This window comes from Lampetra planeri, chromosome 35 (assembly GCF_965212315.1).
Source record: "Lampetra planeri chromosome 35, kcLamPlan1.2.h2, whole genome shotgun sequence".
Classification (NCBI taxonomy): domain Eukaryota; kingdom Metazoa; phylum Chordata; class Hyperoartia; order Petromyzontiformes; family Petromyzontidae; genus Lampetra; species Lampetra planeri.
The window spans coordinates 9,893,364-9,919,020 of NC_136141.1; the positions used below are offsets into that span (position 1 = coordinate 9,893,364).

The 25,657-nt window shown below is 51.2% G+C and overlaps 1 protein-coding gene across 2 annotated transcripts in view; it reads left to right on the top strand.

Moving 5' to 3' along the window:
* Nucleotides 1–11,530, top strand: part of LOC144730380 (BAI1-associated protein 3-like) — a 57,210-nt gene extending 45,680 nt beyond the window's left edge. Inside the window, exons 26-33 of one of the 2 annotated variants that reach the window (XM_078611168.1) lie at nucleotides 1–109; nucleotides 3,187–3,258; nucleotides 4,163–4,243; nucleotides 6,993–7,107; nucleotides 7,910–8,036; nucleotides 8,863–9,047; nucleotides 9,570–9,688; nucleotides 10,564–11,530. In XM_078611168.1, the coding sequence (XP_078467294.1) occupies nucleotides 1–109; nucleotides 3,187–3,258; nucleotides 4,163–4,243; nucleotides 6,993–7,107; nucleotides 7,910–8,036; nucleotides 8,863–9,047; nucleotides 9,570–9,688; nucleotides 10,564–10,623 (868 nt within the window). In that variant the 3' untranslated portion in view covers nucleotides 10,624–11,530. The remainder of the gene's footprint in view (nucleotides 110–3,186; nucleotides 3,259–4,162; nucleotides 4,244–6,992; nucleotides 7,108–7,909; nucleotides 8,037–8,862; nucleotides 9,048–9,569; nucleotides 9,689–10,563) is intronic. The other variant, XM_078611169.1, reaches the window with a different exon arrangement.
* The last annotated feature ends 14,127 nt before the right edge of the window (nucleotides 11,531–25,657 follow it).

Sequence of the window (25,657 nt, forward strand, 5' to 3'; positions counted from 1 at the left end):
CATCCTGGCCTCCCTTTGGCACAACATTGTGGACATGTTCAGCAAGGTTTTGCATGAAAACGTGGAGCACACGAAGGAATATTACCAAAAAATCCACAATGTCCTTGAGGTGAGTTTCCATGAAGTCCTGCTTTTTTAAAAAACCCTTTCACCGTTCCGAGACGTCTGCAAGTTGCAGGGTGTGGGTGTCCCGTTCACCGTTGAACCTGGGAATGCACGAGCGACGCAGCGTTCATTTTATTAAGAGAAGCGTAACGCTGTTGCTTTTAAAGATGTCGTACTGTACTCACCGCAGAGAACCGCAGCGACACGACCCCACTCTGTGAGAGCTGGCACCAAACTGTGCCACACGCCCTCCCGCATGGCCTTATACTCTTTGAATCAGAAGAAAAATTGATGACGTACACATACATACACGTACGTCATCAGAACGGGAAAGGGTTAATTGGCGCTCGTGGCAGGGGAGCACAGTCGCTTCGAACACGACTCGGCTGTTCATGCCAGTGTCTCACGTCATGCTTTCTGTTCAGACACTTCACTTGCAAAGGTAAAATGTCATGCAGCACCCGTTGTAAAGTTGGATGTAATGCGAACATTAACGACCACGCCGGTTTAACATGAATAAACCTGTGTTTGGTTAAAAATACGTAAAAAAAACTCTTGTGCCACGTCAAAAAGAGCCGGCGCGAAACTGTGCCAAACGCCCTCCCGCGTGGCCTGCTACTGATGACGTACCCGCACGTCATCAGGAATGGGAAAGTGTTACTCTGACGTTAAATGAACATGTATAGCAAAAGACATTTGACAAAATAATGTACTTTTATAATTGCTGCCCAGTCTGCAGTTGGGTTGCACAGCAATTGCGGTCGTATTGCGGTGCAGCGTAGAGACGACCGTCAATCTGGAAACACCCCAGAAGGCATTGACACCGCGCGCGCGCGTGATGTCTCCTTGATGGATTTATCCAGTCTCGCCAGACGACTGGCACTTGTTCACCGCTCGTCGTCAGAGATTGGGCCTCGTGAGCATCACCGCCTTATTCAGGGCTTCATGATGGAGTGTTCAAAATAAAGTGAAAACCCTTTTTTTATTATTCTTAAAGCATTGTGTTTTGTGTAGCTGTCGGTAGATGGGCGGAGACCATTAACTTGCATCACTTGGGACCTCTTTGGTGGCAGGTCACTGACACGCTGGCACCTTGAGCCACCCCACAGTTGTACACAATCCAGTGCCTCCGTGCTTCCCCTTGTTTGTCCTGAGCCCCACGATGGAAATTCCACATTTCTACGGCTGGGACCACAGCCTCAGTAGGGGACACATCACCGTGGACTCCCCCGTGAAGTTGGGGCGGCTTCACCCAGGTGTTGCAAATTTGTTGTCGCACTGAAAATATGATGAGCTGAGCCGATCCTCGCCAGGATGTTGTCCGTTTGCTTGGGGAGCCTCGCTGCTCTACCAACTGAGCTCGTCTCATGGCCTCGTTATGTGAACAGAGTGAAGTCATCATTAGACCTCCTTTGCCAGTACCAAAGTATAATAATAGGGGTTTTTCCCTTTTTTCTGGCAACAAAACTGAAACCTTTTTACAAGGAATCATGTGTGCATTAACCACAATATTTGTGGTCAAAATGCAAACAAAAAACACACTGATAATAAATGTATTGTCCTTGAAACTGATTGTAGATGCTTACCCCGAGCCCTCATTACTTTGATAGTGCATTGTGTTTGAGCCGTACGCCTTTTGGCGTCCTCTGGTCGAGCACCAATTGAGACGAAGTTCAAAAGAAAGCCGTCTCTGGTGTGGACCAATCAGTGTCAAGGACAATGGATATATTATCAGAGTGTGTTTTTTGTTCGCATTTTGACCACAAGTATTGTGGTTAATGCAGACATGATTCCTTGTAAAAATGTTTCAGTTTTGTTTGCCAGAAAAAATGGGAAACACCCTATTATTAGAGTGAAGTTAAATTGTGATTTAAGTCACTATGAGAAAGCAGGGGAAAGTTCGTTGTATATATTATATAGGACCGTGTCATCAAGGTCCTATATACAGGAGTGCTGATGATACTGGGTCTCACACTGTGAACTGAAACCGAGTCTAAAACTGTGGGCTGGGTCACAAAATTGATGTTTATCCATTGATCGTGAAAAATAAATTCGTTTTACACAGCTGCTGAGCACATTGCCAAAGTCACGCCACCAGCAACAAATAGCTCTATCGCAGTGGTAATCGAGTTTCAGATTTATTTTCATTCAACAAGGATCTTGTGGGGAAAAAGATGATGGGAGGGAAATCCAAAGTGGAGCAGTGTGTGGGAAGCAGCAGAAAGAGCAGATATGTGACCTGCAGTGTGTGGTGAGTGAGGCCGTGTGGGGGATAGGTGGCACAGTAGGGGGTCAGCTGATGCATCTGCCGGTCATCTTGGTCCCGTGACCTTCCGTCAGCGAACCTTCAGCACTTCACGTGGCCTCAAAGTGGACCTGGTCTGGCACAGGCGCCGTGGTGACGTAACCGTCACTTGGCGGGTGTTCAGGGACGTGCGGTCAGGGGAGGCAGGAGAGGCAGAGCCTCACCTGTCATACTCCAATGAAAATAGCTGTGACGAAAAGTAAAAAAGAAAATAATTAAATAAATATTAAGATTTTTCCACGTATCTGTGTTATTGATGACCTTTCTGCACGATTCCAATAATTTTTATAGTCAAAATCGCCAAATTTGTGGAGCTCCGCTGCAAATACAGGAAGAGACGAGAGGTGAGGCAGCGATGAGCTCAGCCTCTTCTCTGATTGCGCAACCCCTCAGCGAGGCCACGCCCCCCTCCATGAAGCCACGCCCCCCTCAGTGTGTGAATCTGGCTCTGACACGAGCCAGTGCCTCCCCAGCCATTGACCTCACCGCACGTCACTTGGCGGGTGTTGGCATTGGGTGAGTGAGCGAGTTTGTTGTTGTGACCTGCAGTGGTGGGGTGGTTGAGATGAAACCGCGAGTCTGCGAGACCGAGCCCTCGACGTGGGTGGAGGTATCAATGAGCAAAGGTCACGGCAGCAGTAATTACGGTACTAGCAATAGGAGAGATGAGGAGGCGACCGGCCGCCGGTGAGTGAGTGGCTGGAGTGAGTTCGCGAGTTGCCGGATCACCGGTCAAGCCCGACGACTGCTTTACAATCTGTCCGTGTTTTCCGCAGGCTTTGAAGCAGATGGTGATTGCGGACGGTCACGGGCTGCCAGCGGACTCGGTTCACAGCAAGGAATGCAGAGTAACTCATCGCCATCTCACGCGGCTGCCCCCCACCTGCAGATGTTGATGATGTTGATGATGCTGCATCACACAGACTTGGGCAGCAACAGATATCGTGCCCCTCCTATTCGCCGCGGCTTCTCAGAGGGCTTTACATCCCATCTCAACACATTTAAATGGGCCCCCCCCCCCCCATAGTGGCGGCAGTCCTTGTGTGGCGCAAGGTGACTTCAGCGCGTGGCCTGCAGCAAATGGAGACATCAGTCCACGAGTAGAGAGCGGTGATTTCCTGCTCTGTTATCATCCCAATTGAGCGATTCGCGGTGGAAATTTCGAATTTGGCAAAAAATGTGGAACTTGACGCCAGCACGCAAATGGCCTCCATTCTGGGGATGCCGTCAGGGGATCTTTAATGTCTACTGCGAAGCTGACGGCGAATGGTATCGATGTGGTCATTACACCGGTAGTAATCATTATAATTGCACCCGCAGATTCGAACCACGAACATCTGCAACAGGGCCCATCCTTTTAATGATGTTTTGACCGTTCGCTCAATTTCCGTTTTCAGATTTTTTTTTGTCTCACTATTATGCAGTGTGGCCTTAAAAGAAAAAAAATATATAATAGTCGACGGTTCGGGCAATGACCCTTCTGTATAGCAACATAAACGAAGAGGACAGAGATGCAGAGTGGATAATAGAGTTGGAGACTGCCCTTCACACCTTGAGGGCCTGATGAAAATTGTATTTGATATTTTCTAAATACCAAATTTTAAACGGGCATACGAATATTTACCTAGCAGCAGCTCTTGAGTGACAGACAAACCAAGTATCGCGAATACAACTCTTGCTTTAAATATTTTATCATCTGCTTTGCTGGACGTCAGAGATCTAGAGACTTTGCGACGTTTTTTGCGTGTCTAGGATTTGGAGAGAAAACTGAATGTGCTTCGGTGCGACACCAAACAGCTGATCTGTCTCTATCTCCAAGAGATGGGAAACAAGGTGAGGATTTGCTTTGCATGTGGTTCCTCGTGGCTACATATGGACGCGTAACGTCCGTGTCTGTGCACAAACTACATGATCCGCGGAAAACGACAACCGCCATTCGCCACTAAGTGGCGGTGACGTCACAACGGCGCCTGTGCCAGGCGATGTGCACGTTAAGGCCACGTGAAGTGTCGAACGCCTGCTGGCAAGACAAGCGACAGACCCAGGTGCCATGTGTTGGCTGACTGAGATGACTCGCCGATGCACCACCTGTGCCCCCGACTATGCCAACAAAACAAATACAATGACCCCCCCCCCCCGTGTAGCCTTAACATGCTTTTGGAGCAAGTGCTGTTAGCGAGCACCTATGAAGGCCGGCGCAGCACACGAGGGGGTGGGTGGCCAGCACAGCACCCAGCCGCCTTTGTTTCCCTAGTGGCAATATTTACACATTGCACAAGGTACTCAATTGAAGCTGAGTCGACCTAGGGGAGGCCCGGGACAGGTTTAGATAATCGTCACCGGTGTTGGCCGTGGGTAGAAATCGAACCTGCGTCGCCGGGTTTATAGCGCAGCGCGCTAACTGTTACACTACCGCTACCCTACCGCTCCCACACGATTCTTATTTATATGCCAACAACACACACACACGCGTACCCAATAATCGCGTGCATATATTCCATGCTGATGCCGAAACGGTTAAATGTTCTCGTATACGGATTGACGTGCACAGTATTGTCCACCCATCGCTCAATAATTATCACTTGCGGCGTTGTGGAGAATGTCGTAAACAGGCTTCTCTCGTTCCTATAGCTCTCTCCACAAAAAAATAAAACCGATATACGTAGGAAACATTGCTTGCTTAATCATACAAAAGTCAAAGATCCCCGAATAGGCTTAACAGACTGTATGGGCAAGTGCTGTTAGCGTGCACCTATTAAGGCCGGCACGGCACACGAAGGGGTGGGAGGCCAACACCACGTCAAGCCGCCTTTTTCTCCCCAGTGGTGATGTTTACACATCACAGTAGGTACCCATTTGAGGCTGAGTTAACCTAAGGGAGACCCAGAACCGGTTTAGATAACCATCACTGGTGTTGGCCGTGAGCGAGAGTCAAACTCGGGTCGCTGGGTTTGCAGTGCAGTGCGTTCATCGCTACACTACCGTTCCCACACGATGCTTATGTATACACACACACACGTATACTGAATACACACACGCACGTATACTGAATACACACACGCACGTATACTGAATACACACACGCACGTATACTGAATACACACATGCATGCACACTCGACACTCTGCTGCAATGAGAGGGGCTGTTCTGTGGGCAGGCAAAATTTATCCATGAAAATAACCGCCGATTATCACGGTGCAAAAGAAGTTCAACCCATATACAGTAGTCCCTCGGTTAACAGTGACATCGCTTTTTGGTTAACGTTTCACCTCCCATAGGACCCCCCCACGGTTTCGACTGACGTTAAATTGTTGACTAACGGTACGTTTACGTTATGCACGCGGGCGACAAGTTCGGCCAATCCGAGCACTCGTAAGTGGGGCCGAGCCTTGCCCTCAGCCAATCAGCGACGCCCCATTTATAAGCGTTTATACCTCGACTGGCTTTGTTTACATTATTCGTTTTCTATTCATATGAATCCTTTAGTATGTTCTTATGATGTTTACTTATGAATATTGAGTGTTTAAATGTTATAAACCATATTTTAAGGGTCAAAAAGGTCAACTTCCAATCGTCTTGGAACGGAGCAATCCTTCGATTAACAGTTATTTCGATGTTTTCATGGAACGGATTAAAAAACATTAACCGAGGGACATTTGTTAAAGTAATGGCAGGAAAATGCAGATAATCGGTAGCATTTCTCACGAAGCCCCTATTAACCTTTGACAAATCGCAGTAAATATGAAGTGGGTCGCTGCAGCAGCAGCCTATCCTACCCATCACTGCACGGTGCAGTCTCTGGGATGATTTTCCGACGTACCGACCACACGTTCACGTTTCGGCCAAGCTCGAACTAAATTACACGGAGGAGCACATTTTACAAATCGAGTGTTTTCGAAGTCATCGGCGATCAGGCTGACACCGTAAGCTCGCAACCGAAACGTTGTTTTTTTACCGTCGTCTGCGCCCATTCTATACTCTGACCGCGGCAGTGCTGACTCGGCGCTTTAAATCATCGCTAGATTATAAACCCCCGAAGTCACCTGACCGTCCTGCAAAAGCAAAACCGACGTGTGACAAAGTATATACGTTGAACTTCTTTCGCACCGTGCGTAGCCAACCGTGCTAATCGGAGGTGCAGGGGCAGGACAACAAACTGAACACAAAAATCAGTTCTAAAGAAATGAGTTTTCAATTTAGATTCAAGAGTGAATAGCTCCAGTGGCTTCTTAATATCGGAACGAAGAGCGTTTCAGTTGGCCCCAGAAGCGCATCTGAAAGTGCGCGATGCAGTGACCGTCTTTGTTCGACGGCGAGCCAAAAGCCGCCGCCGTGACGATGACCGGAGTTCGTGTGATGGTTTATGAGATCAGCAAGGTATTGTGGTTCATTCGTGGCAAACACTGCGTGTTATTAGTACAACATTACAATGTAATGCAGGTCAGCAAGCACTGGATGGACACGGTCGGATCTTGCAGTATCCATCACGACACGTGCCTAATCATTTAAATCCAGAGCGTCTAAATGCGCGGATGGCGATGACCATCAGAATCAAGATTGTTGTTTTGTTTTTTTGCTACAGGCGCCAGAAGTGGCGAGCCAGCAAGCAACCATCACGGTGCAGTGCTCCTACAGTCGGCGGAGCCTCGTGGTCAACATCCTCAACGTGAAGAACCTCTTGCCGCCCGAGAAAGCCAGTGAGGACCGCTCGCGCTCGCCCCCACGGCGCCAACGGCGCTCCTGCGCCGTTCGCCGGTCACTGACGGTGGCGTCGCCGCGGCGCTTGCGCCGGGCTAGGTGCACTCCGAGGCTCTCGCGCGAAGCGTCAGAACGCTCGCTGGCAGGAGGTCACGTGGGACAGACCCGGGTGGCATGGGTTGAATCGACCTGAGATCGATGGCAGATGGCGCCGCCTGTGCTCCCGACTGTGCCAAATTGCAGACGCGCACACAGACACACACATACCACAATGTGGATTTATATAGAGCGTCTAAATGCAACCACATCTCAAGATGCGGTACAGAACAGCGGGACATGGGATTGTTTGGGAAATGAGGCAGAGAGGGGAGGAGGCATAGGCCGAGGTGAAGAGGAGGAAGATCCTGAGACGAGAACAAGACGGCTGGAGGAAAGTCGTCCCCAGCAGAGGAGGAGGAGTGACCTCCCACTGAGGTTTGACTGGGAGTGGGGGGGGCTTCAATAGAAGGCTGTAGTTTTGTTTTGTGAGAGAGCAGAGTGTGTGGAGGGCAACACAGTGAGGTGGGACCGGCCCACGTAATGCTGACTGCTGGCCTCACAAACCTGCCGCCCCCCCCCCCCGGCACCCCCATGGCTCCTGCCCCCCTATCCCTGAAAGCGCCACCGAGCCCAGCTCTGGTTTGTGATTTGGCTGCCACCCCGGGGTGGAGTGAACAGAGACGGCTCGTTGGCTTTGCGCCGCGGGGACGCGCCCTGACGCTGCCTCCGCTCTCCTCCCATACCGTCCTGTCCGTCTCGCAGGTGCCCCGGAGATGATCTACATCCAGGTGAGGATGTGCCCGCCGCACGTTTTTCTGAGTACTTCGAAAATGAAGACCTCGTCCTTCAAGCAGGACACCTCGCTCATCATCGACGAGACGATCAGATTGTGAGTACCGGCATGCGAGGGAATGGGCATTTACATCCGGCGCCTAAACCTGAGCGCCCTCTACGTATGGAGAGCCCAGTCCGTGCAGCCGTGGGGACCCCCGGGCAGTGCCGAGCTTCGGACCGACCGCTCGGCACGCTGTTCCCCGGGGCGTAAGGAACCTCGGCTACGTCCAGGTTTGGTGGCCACGTTTGGGATCCGGTTTAAAGCTCAGCTGTCCAGCTAATGGGCGCCCACAGTGGCGAGATGTCAACTACCTCACCTGGTATACAGGAGGGTCGCGGGTTCGATCCCGACCGTGACGCCTGCTGTTTATTTGTAGTTTGCGTGTCTCTCTCCCCGTGGTCGTGTGTATTTTCCTCCAGGTCCTCCGGTTTTACCTCCACATTAAAAATCAACATGTGTTTTATAGTATTTGACTGCTCTTCATTTCCACGAAGATAAGCCACTTCATTGGGTTATCGCTTGTGGCCAGGTCGCTTCGGAAGAAGAGCTATCTAGCGCAGTGGGCCTTACCTGGTAAAATAAAAATACTTTAATTTTAATTACAGTTTAATGAATGAATCACTCCACCAATTATCGCTTTGACTAGTCCACTAAGTCGCACAACCCCCCCCCCCCCCCTCAGAAAAAAATAGCCTCACCTCTGTTCCCACGTGCGGCGCTGGACGGGAGGTCGGCGTCGTCCTCGCTGCCCACGTCCTCCCCGGCAGGCAGGACGTGGGCGGCGACAACTCAGGGAGCGCTTTCATCCAGCAGGGAGTAGATGGCGCCCGATGGCAGCGACGGTTAACGCGCGCGTGCGCGTGCGTTTTTGCGCTTGCAGCGAGGTGGACGAGGAGCAGGCGAGGAACGGCAGCTCGTGCCTGCTGCTGCGCGTCAAGAACAAGAGCACGCTGCTCACCGACGTGCTGGGCGAGGCCGTGCTGCTGATGAGCACGGTGCCGGGAGTGTGCGCCGACGGGAGGCCCCAGGGACAGCGCAGCCTCCTGCTGTGGCCGCATAACTACGGTGAGTTCGCCCGGGGTCATGGGGGCGGTTTCCGATCTCGTGTTTTCTCTCCGCCTGATGAAGATCGCTTGTGTTGCGATCGAAACGTCGTGAGTTTTTTGCTTTTATTATTTTAAATTTTTATTTTATTTTATTATTATTTTCTTTTCTATCTACGTGATGTTACCGAAAGAACCAAGAATATGAATTCCTGCAGTCACGAAAATTTGAAGTCGAAATTTGGCAGCTGTAAAGTATTACATTTTTTCAAAAACGTATTCAAAGTTGGGATGGAGCGGTGGCGCTGCAGTTAGCGCACTGTGCTACCGACCGTGGCGAGTAATATCTGTACGTTCTCCAGTAAATACATCTCTGAAACGCCAATATTCAGGGTCTCTGAGGTTGAGTGGGGGTGGGGGGGGGGGGCGGTTACCCCCATTGCCCCTTCTCTTTGAATCCACCACCACAGGGGCCTCTAGTGCGGTGCCTGCTCCGTGTACCGAGCCTCTCCACCCCGTCTCCCCCCCTCCCCCTCCCCGGCAGACAGCGACATCCTGGCCGTGCTGGACAAGCGCGTGGCCGAGGAGGAGTCGCGCGACTTCCTGCAGGCGCTGGGCCGGCTCGAGAGCCCGGCCCGCAGCTCCGTGCGGCGGATCACGCAGGTAGGCGTTCGCCGTCGTGCATTCGATCGGCGTCTCGGTTTCACTCTCGGTTTCACGGTTACCCGTTTGGCTTCGTCACCTCGGGGCGCTCGCGCCGAATTCATTTGCGGTCAGGCGGCGTCCGGGAACCCCAAAATAAGAACCTTGTCCAACAAAACGGAACCGACAGCACAGTGGAAGCCGGGGGCTGCTGCTGCTGCTGCTGTTAAGACCCCGAAGCACCACTTCGCCTTGAAGTTGAATGAATGCAAGGGACTGGGTTAACGATTGCTTTATTGCACACACGACAGGCTGCGTGAGGACGAGGGCTTTACCTGTGCAGCCAAATTACCAAACTCTTACCTGGGTTTTGAAATCGAAACTGGAAGGAAGGGAAAAAAAGTAGAACGAGAGTCACATTCATAACTCAATGGACATTGATGAAACTTCGTACTCGAAATGTAAATGTTGTGGGTTCACTCTCTAATTGGCATGTTTTGTTTACGTGACAAACCTTACTAATGGGCGATGTCGGGTGGTGGTGGGTTTAACAACATATTCATATTTACTCAATCTAACCCAAAAAAACCTTATGGATGAGATGAACCAAGTCGGGGTTCGGAATGATTCACAAATGAAATGGGAGCGACGATGGGTGCCGTGCATCTTGATTTCAAGAAAGGTGAGAGAGAGAGCACTGCATTCACGGAGGGTCACTCGGAGAGTGCCGAACCTGTGGGCATCTGCGGGAAATGGGAATCGTCGGATTCCATAACCGCGCGCAATTCAAACAAAGAGCGAGCGCGTGGCGGCACGTACAACTTAGCGAGCGCCGTTCCTCGTTTGACATCGCTGCTGTTGCTTGTGTCATCGCTGCTGCTGTTGTCGTCTTACAGAGAAGCTCCACCATGAGGAACAGCATACGCATCCTGAAGTCAAAGGCGTTCAAGCGATGAGGGAGCCACGGAAGCGACCCCACCTTCGACTCGGCTCGTTTCCATTTCCGTTTGATCGCAATAGTTGTTGTCGGAAAAAAAATCGCTAAAAGTCAGCATCCGCCGGGAGTTTCGGGAATGTTGCTTGTGGGAATCTTGTGTGTAATTCTTCTCATCGCGGTTGATGGCTTTTTCTCTGGTGGGGGGGGGGTAAATGAAAGTAGTAGAATTTGCCAAATTAGGTGGGTTTTATTTAAATGTCATAGAAATGTTCTTAGGGTCGCATTTGGCGCCAGGTGCGTTTAAATGCAATTTTTAAAATATATTAACGAGTACAATATAGTGTATCTGACGATCCTTTAAACGCGAATCGCTGGATTTGAGGATTCCCTTTCCCGCCACACAATCCTTTCAGCATTTCAGCCTTTCCTCCCGTCAGTCCGACTCTCGGTGCTCAACGTTTGATTGACCGCGAGAGATTCATCCAGTCAAGCACGTTGATCTCGTGAAAGGAGCGTAAACCACCATCACGCGAACTCCCCCGGTCATCCTCACAGCAGCAGCGGCTTTTGGCTAAACCGTCGATTCTGCGGCCGTCTGGAACGCTCTTTCCTTCCGATATTAGGAAGCCACTGGAGCTTGTGCACTTTTGAATTTAGATTGATATCTCATTTCTTTAGAACTGCTTTTGTGTTGAGTTTGTTGTCCTTCGATTAGGCTACTTCCGGTGCAAAAGAAGTTAAACGCGCACACACACACGCATACGATCATTCAATGAACTTACATTTGTTACGCCCGATGTGGTGAACCCAAGCAACAACGTGCCCTTACATAATTATGACAACTGAATACAGCGCCCAAAATAAGTGGCACCAAGCAATAACGGAGAACAACGGAGGACTCGGAATTAATAAAGAGTTTGCATATATTTATTTATTGAGCACTTCAATTCCGTAGTGTCTCCCGCGGCACTTCACCAACGCACAGGTAATGGCGTCGAAAGAAGACGGACACAACAATTAAAGCGAACGAAAATAGAATGATAATGCACATTGTATGATGTTTTTTTTTACGTTACAATACCGTACTTGCTGTGAACACGAATCTCCATTTATAATGGGTGGAATGCACTGTGGTAATTTCACGGAAATTATGTCTTCACTCTGACGACGATAAAGGGTCCACGTTACCTAGAAAACCAGAGGATCTGGAGAAATATCCACGCGACCACGGGGAGATAGACACTGCAAACTCCAAATATACAGGCATCAGGGTCAGGATCGACCCACGACCTGTACACCAGGCGAGGTAGTTAACATCTCGGCACTGTGGTCTCCAGGGTGGCGAGACGTGGGTGCCCTCGCTTGCTCTGTAAATGTGAAGGGTAATGAGAGGGATGGGTCAGCATCATGGCCAGTTGTCCACCACGAAAAACAAAAAATGGCCCCAAGCACCCAGATCACCGGGCCCAGCCAAAAACCATCTCACGGGGCATACCGATGGCAAAAGACGACGAGCAGGACCACAACTACGAGCTGCCTTGACAGCATAACAATAGAACGGACCGCACTGACAGAATGAAATGTTCTATGTTGCCCATTGCCAAGGGCTGCACGGGCTGAAGGGAGGTAAACGTCAGTGGCATCCAAAGTGATGCCCCCAACGGTCATGTCGGGTCACGGGGTCAGTGGAAATGTTGCAGGGTACAAGTCGTCGACTACGATGAACCCACTGCTGCACGAAGCCTCCACAAGCCTCGTCGCCTTCTCTCACGGCTCCACGGTGCGGCAATCCGCGTCGTTTTTAGCGCAGCCGCAGCCGTCAGGAGAGGCCACCGATCGAAGTTCTTGTTGTAGTGGCTACCTGGAGCACTGTGTCAGTACTTGTTGTAGTGAGAACCTGGGGCACTGTGTCAGTACTTGTTGTAGTGAGTTCCTGGGGCACTGTGTCAGTACTTGCTGTAGTGAGTTCCTGGGGCACTGTGTCAGTACTTGTTGTAGTGAGTTCCTGGGGCACTGTGTCAGTACTTGTTGTAGTGAGTTCCTGGGGCACTGTGTCAGTACTTGCTGTAGTGAGTTCCTGGGGCACTGTGTCAGTACTTGTTGTAGTGAGTTCCTGGGGCACTGTGTCAGTACTTGTTGTGTGAGTACCTGGGGCACTGTGTCAGTACTTGTTGTAGTGAGTTCCTGGGGCACTGTGTCAGTACTTGTTGTAGTGAGTTCCTGGGGCACTGTGTCAGTACTTGCTGTAGTGAGTTCCTGGGGCACTGTGTCAGTACTTGTTGTAGTGAGTTCCTGGGGCACTGTGTCAGTACTTGTTGTGTGAGTACCTGGGGCACTGTGTCAGTACTTGTTGTGTGAGTACCTGGGGCACTGCGTCAGTACTTGTTGTAGTGGCTACCTGGAGCACTGTGTCAGTACTTGTTGTAGTGAGTTCCTGGGGCACTGTGTCAGTACTTGTTGTGTGAGTACCTGGGGCACTGTGTCAGTACTTGTTGTAGTGAGTACCTGGGGCACTGTGTCAGTACTTGTTGTAGTGAGTTCCTGGGGCACTGTGTCAGTACTTGCTGTAGTGAGTTCCTGGGGCACTGTGTCAGTACTTGCTGTAGTGAGTTCCTGGGGCACTGTGTCAGTACTTGTTGTAGTGAGTTCCTGGGGCACTGTGTCAGTACTTGCTGTAGTGAGTTCCTGGGGCACTGTGTCAGTACTTGTAGTGAGTTCCTGGGGCACTGTGTCAGTACTTGTTGTAGTGAGTTCCTGGAGCACTGTGTCAGTACTTGTTGTAGTGAGTTCCTGGGGCACTGTGTCAGTACTTGTTGCAGTGAGTTCCTGGGGCACTGTGTCAGTACTTGCTGTAGTGAGTTCCTGGGGCACTGTGTCAGTACTTGTTGTAGTGAGTTCCTGGAGCACTGTGTCAGTACTTGTTGTAGTGAGTTCCTGGGGCACTGTGTCAGTACTTGTTGTAGTGAGTTCCTGGGGCACTGTGTCAGTACTTGTTGTAGTGAGAACCTGGGGCACTGTGTCAGTACTTGTTGTAGTGAGTTCCTGGGGCACTGTGTCAGTACTTGTTGTAGTGAGAACCTGGGGCACTGTGTCAGTACTTGCTGTAGTGAGAACCTGGGGCACTGTGTCAGTACTTGTTGTAGTGAGTTCCTGGGGCACCGTGTCAGTACTTGCTGTAGTGAGTTCCTGGGGCACTGTGTCAGTACTTGTTGTAGTGAGTTCCTGGGGCACTGTGTCAGTACTTGTTGTAGTGAGTTCCTGGGGCACTGTGTCAGTACTTGCTGTAGTGAGTTCCTGGGGCACTGTGTCAGTACTTGTTGTAGTGAGTTCCTGGGGCACTGTGTCAGTACTTGTTGTAGTGAGTTCCTGGGGCACTGTGTCAGTACTTGTTGTAGTGAGTTCCTGGGGCACTGTGTCAGTACTTGCTGTAGTGAGTTCCTGGGGCACTGTGTCAGTACTTGTTGTAGTGAGTTCCTGGGGCACTGTGTCAGTACTTGTTGTAGTGAGTACCTGGGGCACTGTGTCAGTACTTGTTGTAGTGAGTTCCTGGGGCACTGTGTCAGTACTTGTTGTAGTGAGTTCCTGGGGCACTGTGTCAGTACTTGTTGTAGTGAGTTCCTGGGGCACTGTGTCAGTACTTGTTGTAGTGAGTTCCTGGGGCACTGTGTCAGTACTTGTTGTAGTGAGTTCCTGGGGCACTGTGTCAGTACTTGCTGTAGCGAGTTCCTGGGGCACTGTGTCAGTACTTGTTGTAGTGAGTTCCTGGGGCACTGTGTCAGTACTTGTTGTAGTGAGTTCCTGGGGCACTGTGTCAGTACTTGTTGTAGTGAGTTCCTGGGGCACTGTGTCAGTACTTGTAGTGAGTTCCTGGGGCACTGTGTCAGTACTTGTAGTGAGTTCCTGGGGCACTGTGTCAGTACTTGTTGTAGTGAGTTCCTGGGGCACTGTGTCAGTACTTGTTGTAGTGAGTTCCTGGGGCACTGTGTCAGTACTTGTTGTAGTGAGTTCCTGGGGCACTGTGTCAGTACTTGTTGTAGTGAGTTCCTGGGGCACTGTGTCAGTACTTGTTGTAGTGAGTTCCTGGGGCACTGTGTCAGTACTTGTTGTAGTGAGTTCCTGGGGCACTGTGTCAGTACTTGTAGTGAGTTCCTGGGGCACTGTGTCAGTACTTGTTGTAGTGAGTTCCTGGGGCACTGTGTCAGTACTTGTTGTAGTGAGTTCCTGGAGCACTGTGTCAGTACTTGTTGTAGTGAGTTCCTGGGGCACTGTGTCAGTACTTGTAGTGAGTTCCTGGGGCACTGTGTCAGTACTTGTAGTGAGTTCCTGGGGCACTGTGTCAGTACTTGTTGTAGTGAGTTCCTGGGGCACTGTGTCAGTACTTGTTGTAGTGAGTTCCTGGGGCACTGTGTCAGTACTTGTTGTAGTGAGTTCCTGGGGCACTGTGTCAGTACTTGTTGTAGTGAGAACCTGGAGCACTGTGTCAGTACTTGCTGTAGTGAGAACCTGGGGCACTGTGTCAGTACTTGCTGTAGTGAGAACCTGGGGCACTGTGTCAGTACTTGCTGCAGTGAGTACCTGGGGCACTGTGTCAGTACTTGTTGTGTGAGTACCTGGGGCACTGTATCAGTACTTGTTGTAGTGAGTTCCTGGGGCACTGTGTCAGTACTTGTTGTAGTGAGTTCCTGGGGCACTGTGTCAGTACTTGCTGTAGCGAGTTCCTGGGGCACTGTGTCAGTACTTGTTGTGTGAGTACCTGGGGCACTGTGTCAGTACTTGTTGTGTGAGTACCTGGGGCACTGTGTCAGTACTTGTTGTAGTGAGTTCCTGGGGCACTGTGTCAGTACTTGCTGTAGCGAGTTCCTGGAGCACTGTGTCAGTACTTGCTGCAGTGAGTACCTGGGGCACTGTGTCAGTACTTGTTGTAGCGAGAACCTGGAGCACTGTATCAGTACTTGTTGTAGTGAGTTCCTGGGGCACTGTGTCAGTACTTGTTGTAGCGAGAACCTGGAGCACTGTGTCAGTACTTGTTGTAGTGAGTTCCTGGGGCACTGTGTCAGTACTTGCTGTAGCGAGTTCCTGGGGCACTGTGTCAGTACTTGTTGTGTGAGTACCTGGGGCACTGTGTCAGTACTTGTTGTGTGAGTACCTGGGGCACTGTGTCAGTACTTGTTGTAGCGAGTTCCTGGAGCACTGTGTCAGTACTTGCTGCAGTGAGTACCTGGGGCACTGTGTCAGTACTTGTTGTAGTGAGTTCCTGGGGCACTGTGTCAGTACTTGTTGTAGCGAGAACCTGGGGCACTGTGTCAGTACTTGCTGTAGTGAGTTCCTGGGGCACTGTGTCAGTACTTGTTGTAGCGAGTTCCTGGGGCACTGTGTCAGTACTTGCTGTAGTGAGTTCCTGGGGCACTGTGTCAGTACTTGCTGTAGCGAGTTCCTGGGGCACTGTGTCAGTACTTGCTGTAGTGAGTTCCTGGGGCACTGTGTCAGTACTTGTTGTAGTGAGTTCCTGGGGCACTGTGTCAGTACTTGCTGTAGCGAGTTCCTGGGGCACTGTGTCAGTACTTGCTGTAGTGAGTTCCTGGGGCACTGTGTCAGTACTTGTTGTAGTGAGTTCCTGGGGCACTGTGTCAGTACTTGTTGTAGCGAGTTCCTGGGGCACTGTGTCAGTACTTGCTGTAGTGAGTTCCTGGGGCACTGTGTCAGTACTTGCTGTAGCGAGTTCCTGGGGCACTGTGTCAGTACTTGCTGTAGTGAGTTCCTGGGGCACTGTGTCAGTACTTGTTGTAGTGAGTTCCTGGGGCACTGTGTCAGTACTTGCTGTAGTGAGTTCCTGGGGCACTGTGTCAGTACTTGCTGCAGTGAGTACCTGGGGCACTGTGTCAGTACTTGCTGCAGTGAGTACCTGGAGCACTGTGTCAGTACTTGCTGCAGTGAGTACCTGGGGCACTGTGTCAGTACTTGCTGCAGTGAGTACCTGGGGCACTGTGTCAGTACTTGCTGCAGTGAGTACCTGGGGCACTGTGTCAGTACTTGTTGTGTGAGTACCTGGGGCACTGTGTCAGTACTTGTTGTGTGAGTACCTGGGGCACTGTGTCAGTACTTGCTGTAGTGAGTTCCTGGGGCACTGTGTCAGTACTTGTTGTGTGAGTACCTGGGGCACTGTGTCAGTACTTGTTGTAGCGAGTTCCTGGGGCACTGTGTCAGTACTTGCTGTAGTGAGTTCCTGGGGCACTGTGTCAGTACTTGCTGTAGCGAGTTCCTGGGGCACTGTGTCAGTACTTGTTGTAGTGAGTTCCTGGGGCACTGTGTCAGTACTTGCTGTAGTGAGTACCTGGGGCACTGTGTCAGTACTTGTTGTAGCGAGTTCCTGGGGCACTGTGTCAGTACTTGCTGTAGCGAGTTCCTGGGGCACTGTGTCAGTACTTGCTGTAGTGAGTTCCTGGGGCACTGTGTCAGTACTTGTTGTAGCGAGTTCCTGGGGCACTGTGTCAGTACTTGTTGTGTGAGTACCTGGGGCACTGTGTCAGTACTTGTTGTGTGAGTACCTGGGGCACTGTGTCAGTACTTGTTGTGTGAGTTCCTGGGGCACTGTGTCAGTACTTGTTGTAGCGAGTTCCTGGGGCACTGTGTCAGTACTTGTTGTAGTGAGTTCCTGGGGCACTGTGTCAGTACTTGCTGCAGTGAGTTCCTGGGGCACTGTGTCAGTACTTGCTGTAGCGAGTTCCTGGGGCACTGTGTCAGTACTTGCTGTAGTGAGTTCCTGGGGCACTGTGTCAGTACTTGCTGTAGCGAGTTCCTGGGGCACTGTGTCAGTACTTGTTGTAGTGAGTTCCTTGGGCACTGTGTCAGTACTTGCTGTAGTGAGTTCCTGGGGCACTGTGTCAGTACTTGCTGTAGCGAGTTCCTGGGGCACTGTGTCAGTACTTGCTGTAGTGAGTTCCTGGGGCACTGTGTCAGTACTTGTTGTAGTGAGTTCCTGGGGCACTGTGTCAGTACTTGCTGCAGTGAGTACCTGGAGCACTGTGTCAGTACTTGTTGTAGCGAGTTCCTGGGGCACTGTGTCAGTACTTGCTGTAGCGAGTTCCTGGGGCACTGTGTCAGTACTTGTTGTAGTGAGTTCCTGGGGCACTGTGTCAGTACTTGTTGTAGTGAGTTCCTGGGGCACTGTGTCAGTACTTGCAGTGAGTTCCTGGGGCACTGTGTCAGTACTTGCTGCAGTGAGTTCCTGGGGCACTGTGTCAGTACTTGTTGTAGTGAGTTCCTGGGGCACTGTGTCAGTACTTGTAGTGAGTTCCTGGGGCACTGTGTCAGTACTTGTTGTAGTGAGTTCCTGGGGCACTGTGTCAGTACTTGCTGTAGTGAGTTCCTGGGGCACTGTGTCAGTACTTGCTGTAGCGAGTTCCTGGGGCACTGTGTCAGTACTTGCTGTAGTGAGTTCCTGGGGCACTGTGTCAGTACTTGTTGTAGTGAGAACCTGGGGCACTGTGTCAGTACTTGTTGTAGTGAGTTCCTGGGGCACTGTGTCAGTACTTGTTGTAGTGAGTTCCTGGGGCACTGTGTCAGTACTTGTTGTAGTGAGAACCTGGGGCACTGTGTCAGTACTTGTTGTAGTGAGTTCCTGGGGCACTGTGTCAGTACTTGTTGTAGTGAGTTCCTGGGGCACTGTGTCAGTACTTGTAGTGAGTTCCTGGGGCACTGTGTCAGTACTTGTAGTGAGTTCCTGGGGCACTGTGTCAGTACTTGTTGTAGTGAGTTCCTGGGGCACTGTGTCAGTACTTGTTGTAGTGAGTTCCTGGGGCACTGTGTCAGTACTTGTTGTAGTGAGTTCCTGGGGCACTGTGTCAGTACTTGTTGTAGTGAGAACCTGGAGCACTGTGTCAGTACTTGCTGTAGTGAGAACCTGGGGCACTGTGTCAGTACTTGCTGTAGTGAGAACCTGGGGCACTGTGTCAGTACTTGCTGCAGTGAGTACCTGGGGCACTGTGTCAGTACTTGTTGTGTGAGTACCTGGGGCACTGTATCAGTACTTGTTGTAGTGAGTTCCTGGGGCACTGTGTCAGTACTTGTTGTAGTGAGTTCCTGGGGCACTGTGTCAGTACTTGTTGTGTGAGTACCTGGGGCACTGTGTCAGTACTTGTTGTGTGAGTACCTGGGGCACTGTGTCAGTACTTGTTGTAGTGAGTTCCTGGGGCACTGTGTCAGTACTTGCTGTAGCGAGTTCCTGGAGCACTGTGTCAGTACTTGCTGCAGTGAGTACCTGGGGCACTGTGTCAGTACTTGTTGTAGCGAGAACCTGGAGCACTGTATCAGTACTTGTTGTAGTGAGTTCCTGGGGCACTGTGTCAGTACTTGTTGTAGCGAGAACCTGGAGCACTGTGTCAGTACTTGTTGTAGTGAGTTCCTGGGGCACTGTGTCAGTACTTGCTGTAGCGAGTTCCTGGGGCACTGTGTCAGTACTTGTTGTGTGAGTACCTGGGGCACTGTGTCAGTACTTGTTGTGTGAGTACCTGGGGCACTGTGTCAGTACTTGTTGTAGTGAGTTCCTGGGGCACTGTGTCAGTACTTGTTGTAGCGAGTTCCTGGAGCACTGTGTCAGTACTTGCTGCAGTGAGTACCTGGGGCACTGTGTCAGTACTTGTTGTAGTGAGTTCCTGGGGCACTGTGTCAGTACTTGCTGTAGTGAGTTCCTGGGGCACTGTGTCAGTACTTGTTGTAGCGAGTTCCTGGGGCACTGTGTCAGTACTTGTTGTAGTGAGTTCCTGGGGCACTGTGTCAGTACTTGCTGCAGTGAGTACCTGGGGCACTGTGTCAGTACTTGTTGTAGTGAGTTCCTGGGGCACTGTGTCAGTACTTGTTGTAGTGAGTTCCTGGGGCACTGTGTCAGTACTTGTTGTAGTGAGTTCCTGGGGCACTGTGTCAGTACTTGTTGTAGTGAGTTCCTGGGGCACTGTGTCAGTACTTGTTGTAGCGAGTTCCTGGGGCACTGTCAGTACTTGTTGTGTGAGTTCCTGGGGCACTGTGTCAGTACTTGTTGTAGCGAGTTCCTGGGGCACTGTGTCAATACTTGTTGTAGTGAGTTCCTGGGGCACTGTGTCAATACTTGTTGTGTGAGTACCTGGGGCACTGTGTCAATACTTGTTGTAGCGAGTTCCTGGGGCACTGTGTCAATACTTGTTGTAGTGAGTTCCTGGGGCACTGTGTCAATACTTGTTGTGTGAGTACCTGGGGCACTGTGTCAATACTTGTTGTAGCGAGTTCCTGGGGCACTGTGTCAATACTTGTTGTGTGAGTACCTGGGGCACTGTGTCAATACTTGTTGTAGCGAGTTCCTGGGGCACTGTGTCAGTACTTGCTGTAGTGAGTTCCTGGGGCACTGTGTCAGTACTTGCTGTAGTGAGTTCCTGGGGCACTGTGTCAGTACTTGTTGTAGCGAGTTCCTGGGGCACTGTGTCAGTACTTGTTGTAGTGAGTTCCTGGGGCACTGTGTCAGTACTTGTTGTAGCGAGAACCTGGGGCACTGTGTCAGTACTTGCTGTAGTGAGTTCCTGGGGCACTGTGTCAGTACTTGTTGTAGTGAGTTCCTGGGGCACTGTGTCAGTACTTGTTGTAGCGAGAACCTGGGGCACTGTGTCAGTACTTGCTGTAGTGAGTTCCTGGGGCACTGTGTCAGTACTTGTTGTAGCGAGTTCCTGGGGCACTGTGTCAGTACTTGCTGTAGTGAGTTCCTGGGGCACTGTGTCAGTACTTGCTGTAGCGAGTTCCTGGGGCACTGTGTCAGTACTTGCTGTAGTGAGTTCCTGGGGCACTGTGTCAGTACTTGTTGTAGTGAGTTCCTGGGGCACTGTGTCAGTACTTGCTGTAGCGAGTTCCTGGGGCACTGTGTCAGTACTTGCTGTAGTGAGTTCCTGGGGCACTGTGTCAGTACTTGTTGTAGTGAGTTCCTGGGGCACTGTGTCAGTACTTGTTGTAGTGAGTTCCTGGGGCACTGTGTCAGTACTTGTTGTAGCGAGTTCCTGGGGCACTGTGTCAGTACTTGCTGTAGTGAGTTCCTGGGGCACTGTGTCAGTACTTGTTGTAGCGAGAACCTGGGGCACTGTGTCAGTACTTGTTGTAGTGAGTTCCTGGGGCACTGTGTCAGTACTTGTTGTAGCGAGTTCCTGGGGCACTGTGTCAGTACTTGCTGTAGTGAGTTCCTGGGGCACTGTGTCAGTACTTGTTGTAGCGAGAACCTGGGGCACTGTGTCAGTACTTGCTGCAGTGAGTACCTGGGGCACTGTGTCAGTACTTGCTGCAGTGAGTACCTGGAGCACTGTGTCAGTACTTGCTGCAGTGAGTACCTGGGGCACTGTGTCAGTACTTGCTGCAGTGAGTACCTGGGGCACTGTGTCAGTACTTGTTGTGTGAGTACCTGGGGCACTGTGTCAGTACTTGTTGTGTGAGTACCTGGGGCACTGTGTCAGTACTTGCTGTAGTGAGTTCCTGGGGCACTGTGTCAGTACTTGTTGTGTGAGTACCTGGGGCACTGTGTCAGTACTTGTTGTAGCGAGTTCCTGGGGCACTGTGTCAGTACTTGCTGTAGTGAGTTCCTGGGGCACTGTGTCAGTACTTGCTGTAGCGAGTTCCTGGGGCACTGTGTCAGTACTTGTTGTAGTGAGTTCCTGGGGCACTGTGTCAGTACTTGCTGTAGTGAGTTCCTGGGGCACTGTGTCAGTACTTGTTGTAGCGAGTTCCTGGGGCACTGTGTCAGTACTTGTTGTGTGAGTACCTGGGGCACTGTGTCAGTACTTGTTGTGTGAGTACCTGGGGCACTGTGTCAGTACTTGTTGTGTGAGTTCCTGGGGCACTGTGTCAGTACTTGTTGTAGCGAGTTCCTGGGGCACTGTGTCAGTACTTGTTGTAGTGAGTTCCTGGGGCACCGTGTCAGTACTTGCTGTAGCGAGTTCCTGGGGCACTGTGTCAGTACTTGCTGTAGTGAGTTCCTGGGGCACTGTGTCAGTACTTGCTGTAGCGAGTTCCTGGGGCACTGTGTCAGTACTTGCTGTAGTGAGTTCCTGGGGCACTGTGTCAGTACTTGCTGTAGCGAGTTCCTGGGGCACTGTGTCAGTACTTGTTGTAGTGAGTTCCTTGGGCACTGTGTCAGTACTTGCTGTAGTGAGTTCCTGGGGCACTGTGTCAGTACTTGCTGTAGCGAGTTCCTGGGGCACTGTGTCAGTACTTGCTGTAGTGAGTTCCTGGGGCACTGTGTCAGTACTTGTTGTAGTGAGTACCTGGGGCACTGTGTCAGTACTTGTAGTAGTGAGTTCCTGGGGCACTGTGTCAGTACTTGCTGTAGTGAGTTCCTGGGGCACTGTGTCAGTACTTGTTGTAGTGAGTTCCTGGGGCACTGTGTCAGTACTTGCTGTAGTGAGTTCCTGGGGCACTGTGTCAGTACTTGTTGTAGTGAGTTCCTGGGGCACTGTGTCAGTACTTGCTGTAGTGAGTTCCTGGGGCACTGTGTCAGTACTTGTAGTAGTGAGTTCCTGGGGCACTGTGTCAGTACTTGCTGTAGTGAGTTCCTGGGGCACTGTGTCAGTACTTGTTGTAGTGAGTTCCTGGGGCACTGTGTCAGTACTTGCTGTAGTGAGTTCCTGGGGCACTGTGTCAGTACTTGCTGTAGTGAGTTCCTGGGGCACTGTGTCAGTACTTGTTGTAGTGAGTACCTGGGGCACTGTGTCAGTACTTGTAGTAGTGAGTTCCTGGGGCACTGTGTCAGTACTTGCTGTAGTGAGTTCCTGGGGCACTGTGTCAGTACTTGTTGTAGTGAGTTCCTGGGGCACTGTGTCAGTACTTGCTGTAGTGAGTTCCTGGGGCACTGTGTCAGTACTTGCTGTAGCGAGTTCCTGGGGCACTGTGTCAGTACTTGTTGTAGTGAGTTCCTGGGGCACTGTGTCAGTACTTGCTGTAGTGAGTTCCTGGGGCACTGTGTCAGTACTTGCTGTAGTGAGTTCCTGGGGCACTGTGTCAGTACTTGTTGTAGTGAGTTCCTGGGGCACTGTGTCAGTACTTGCTGTAGCGAGTTCCTGGGGCACTGTGTCAGTACTTGCTGTAGTGAGTTCCTGGGGCACTGTGTCAGTACTTGTTGTAGTGAGTTCCTGGGGCACTGTGTCAGTACTTGCTGCAGTGAGTACCTGGAGCACTGTGTCAGTACTTGTTGTAGCGAGTTCCTGGGGCACTGTGTCAGTACTTGCTGTAGCGAGTTCCTGGGGCACTGTGTCAGTACTTGTTGTAGTGAGTTCCTGGGGCACTGTGTCAGTACTTGCAGTGAGTTCCTGGGGCACTGTGTCAGTACTTGCTGCAGTGAGTTCCTGGGGCACTGTGTCAGTACTTGTTGTAGTGAGTTCCTGGGGCACTGTGTCAGTACTTGTAGTGAGTTCCTGGGGCACTGTGTCAGTACTTGTTGTAGTGAGTTCCTGGGGCACTGTGTCAGTACTTGCTGTAGTGAGTTCCTGGGGCACTGTGTCAGTACTTGCTGTAGCGAGTTCCTGGGGCACTGTGTCAGTACTTGCTGTAGTGAGTTCCTGGGGCACTGTGTCAGTACTTGTTGTAGTGAGAACCTGGGGCACTGTGTCAGTACTTGTTGTAGTGAGTTCCTGGGGCACTGTGTCAGTACTTGTTGTAGTGAGTTCCTGGGGCACTGTGTCAGTACTTGTTGTAGTGAGAACCTGGGGCACTGTGTCAGTACTTGTTGTAGTGAGTTCCTGGGGCACTGTGTCAGTACTTGTTGTAGTGAGAACCTGGGGCACTGTGTCAGTACTTGCTGTAGTGAGTTCCTGGGGCACTGTGTCAGTACTTGCTGTAGTGAGTTCCTGGGGCACTGTGTCAGTACTTGTTGTAGTGAGAACCTGGGGCACTGTGTCAGTACTTGTTGTAGTGAGTTCCTGGGGCACTGTGTCAGTACTTGCTGTAGTGAGTTCCTGGGGCACTGTGTCAGTACTTGTTGTAGTGAGAACCTGGGGCACTGTGTCAGTACTTGTTGTAGTGAGTTCCTGGGGCACTGTGTCAGTACTTGTTGTAGTGAGAACCTGGGGCACTGTGTCAGTACTTGTTGTAGTGAGTTCCTGGGGCACTGTGTCAGTACTTGTTGTAGTGAGTTCCTGGGGCACTGTGTCAGTACTTGTAGTGAGTTCCTGGGGCACTGTGTCAGTACTTGTTGTAGTGAGTTCCTGGGGCACTGTGTCAGTACTTGTTGTAGTGAGTTCCTGGGGCACTGTGTCAGTACTTGCTGTAGTGAGTTCCTGGGGCACTGTGTCAGTACTTGTTGTAGTGAGTTCCTGGGGCACTGTGTCAGTACTTGTTGTAGTGAGAACCTGGGGCACTGTGTCAGTACTTGTTGTAGTGAGAACCTGGGGCACTGTGTCAGTACTTGCTGTAGCGAGTTCCTGGGGCACTGTGTCAGTACTTGCTGTAGTGAGTTCCTGGGGCACTGTGTCAGTACTTGTTGTAGTGAGTTCCTGGGGCACTGTGTCAGTACTTGCTGTAGTGAGTTCCTGGGGCACTGTGTCAGTACTTGTTGTAGTGAGTTCCTGGGGCACTGTGTCAGTACTTGTTGTAGTGAGTTCCTGGGGCACTGTGTCAGTACTTGTTGTAGTGAGTTCCTGGGGCACTGTGTCAGTACTTGCTGTAGTGAGTACCTGGGGCACTGTGTCAGTACTTGTTGTAGTGAGTTCCTGGGGCACTGTGTCAGTACTTGCTGTAGTGAGTTCCTGGGGCACTGTGTCAGTACTTGCTGTAGTGAGTTCCTGGGGCACTGTGTCAGTACTTGCTGTAGTGAGTTCCTGGGGCACTGTGTCAGTACTTGCTGTAGTGAGTTCCTGGGGCACTGTGTCAGTACTTGCTGTAGTGAGTTCCTGGGGCACTGTGTCAGTACTTGTTGTAGCGAGTTCCTGGGGCACTGTGTCAGTACTTGTAGTGAGTTCCTGGGGCACTGTGTCAGTACTTGTTGTAGCGAGTTCCTGGGGCACTGTGTCAGTACTTGCTGTAGTGAGTTCCTGGGGCACTGTGTCAGTACTTGTAGTGAGTTCCTGGGGCACTGTGTCAGTACTTGCTGCAGTGAGTACCTGGGGCACTGTGTCAGTACTTGCTGTGTGAGAACCTGGGGCACTGTGTCAGTACTTGCTGTAGTGAGTTCCTGGGGCACTGTGTCAGTACTTGCTGCAGTGAGTTCCTGGGGCACTGTGTCAGTACTTGTTGTAGTGAGTTCCTGGGGCACTGTGTCAGTACTTGCTGTAGTGAGTTCCTGGGGCACTGTGTCAGTACTTGCTGTAGTGAGTTCCTGGGGCACTGTGTCAGTACTTGTTGTATTGAGTTCCTGGAGCACTGTGTCAGTACTTGTTGTAGTGAGTTCCTGGGGCACTGTGTCAGTACTTGTTGTCGTGAGTTCCTGGGGCACCGTGTCAGTACTTGCTGTAGTGAGTTCCTGGGGCACTGTGTCAGTACTTGTTGTAGTGAGTTCCTGGGGCACTGTGTCAGTACTTGTTGTAGTGAGTTCCTGGGGCACTGTGTCAGTACTTGTTGTAGTGAGTTCCTGGGGCACTGTGTCAGTACTTGTTGTAGTGAGTTCCTGGGGCACCGTGTCAGTACTTGCTGTAGTGAGTTCCTGGGGCACTGTGTCAGTACTTGTTGTAGTGAGTTCCTGGGGCACTGTGTCAGTACTTGTTGTCGTGAGTTCCTGGGGCACCGTGTCAGTACTTGTTGTCGTGAGTTCCTGGGGCACTGTGTCAGTACTTGCTGTAGTGAGTTCCTGGGGCACTGTGTCAGTACTTGTTGTAGTGAGTTCCTGGGGCACTGTGTCAGTACTTGTTGTCGTGAGTTCCTGGGGCACTGTGTCAGTACTTGCTGCAGTGAGTTCCTGGGGCACTGTGTCAGTACTTGTTGTAGCGAGTTCCTGGGGCACTGTGTCAGTACTTGCTGTAGTGAGTTCCTGGGGCACTGTGTCAGTACTTGTTGTAGCGAGTTCCTGGGGCACTGTGTCAGTACTTGTTGTAGTGAGTTCCTGGGGCACTGTGTCAGTACTT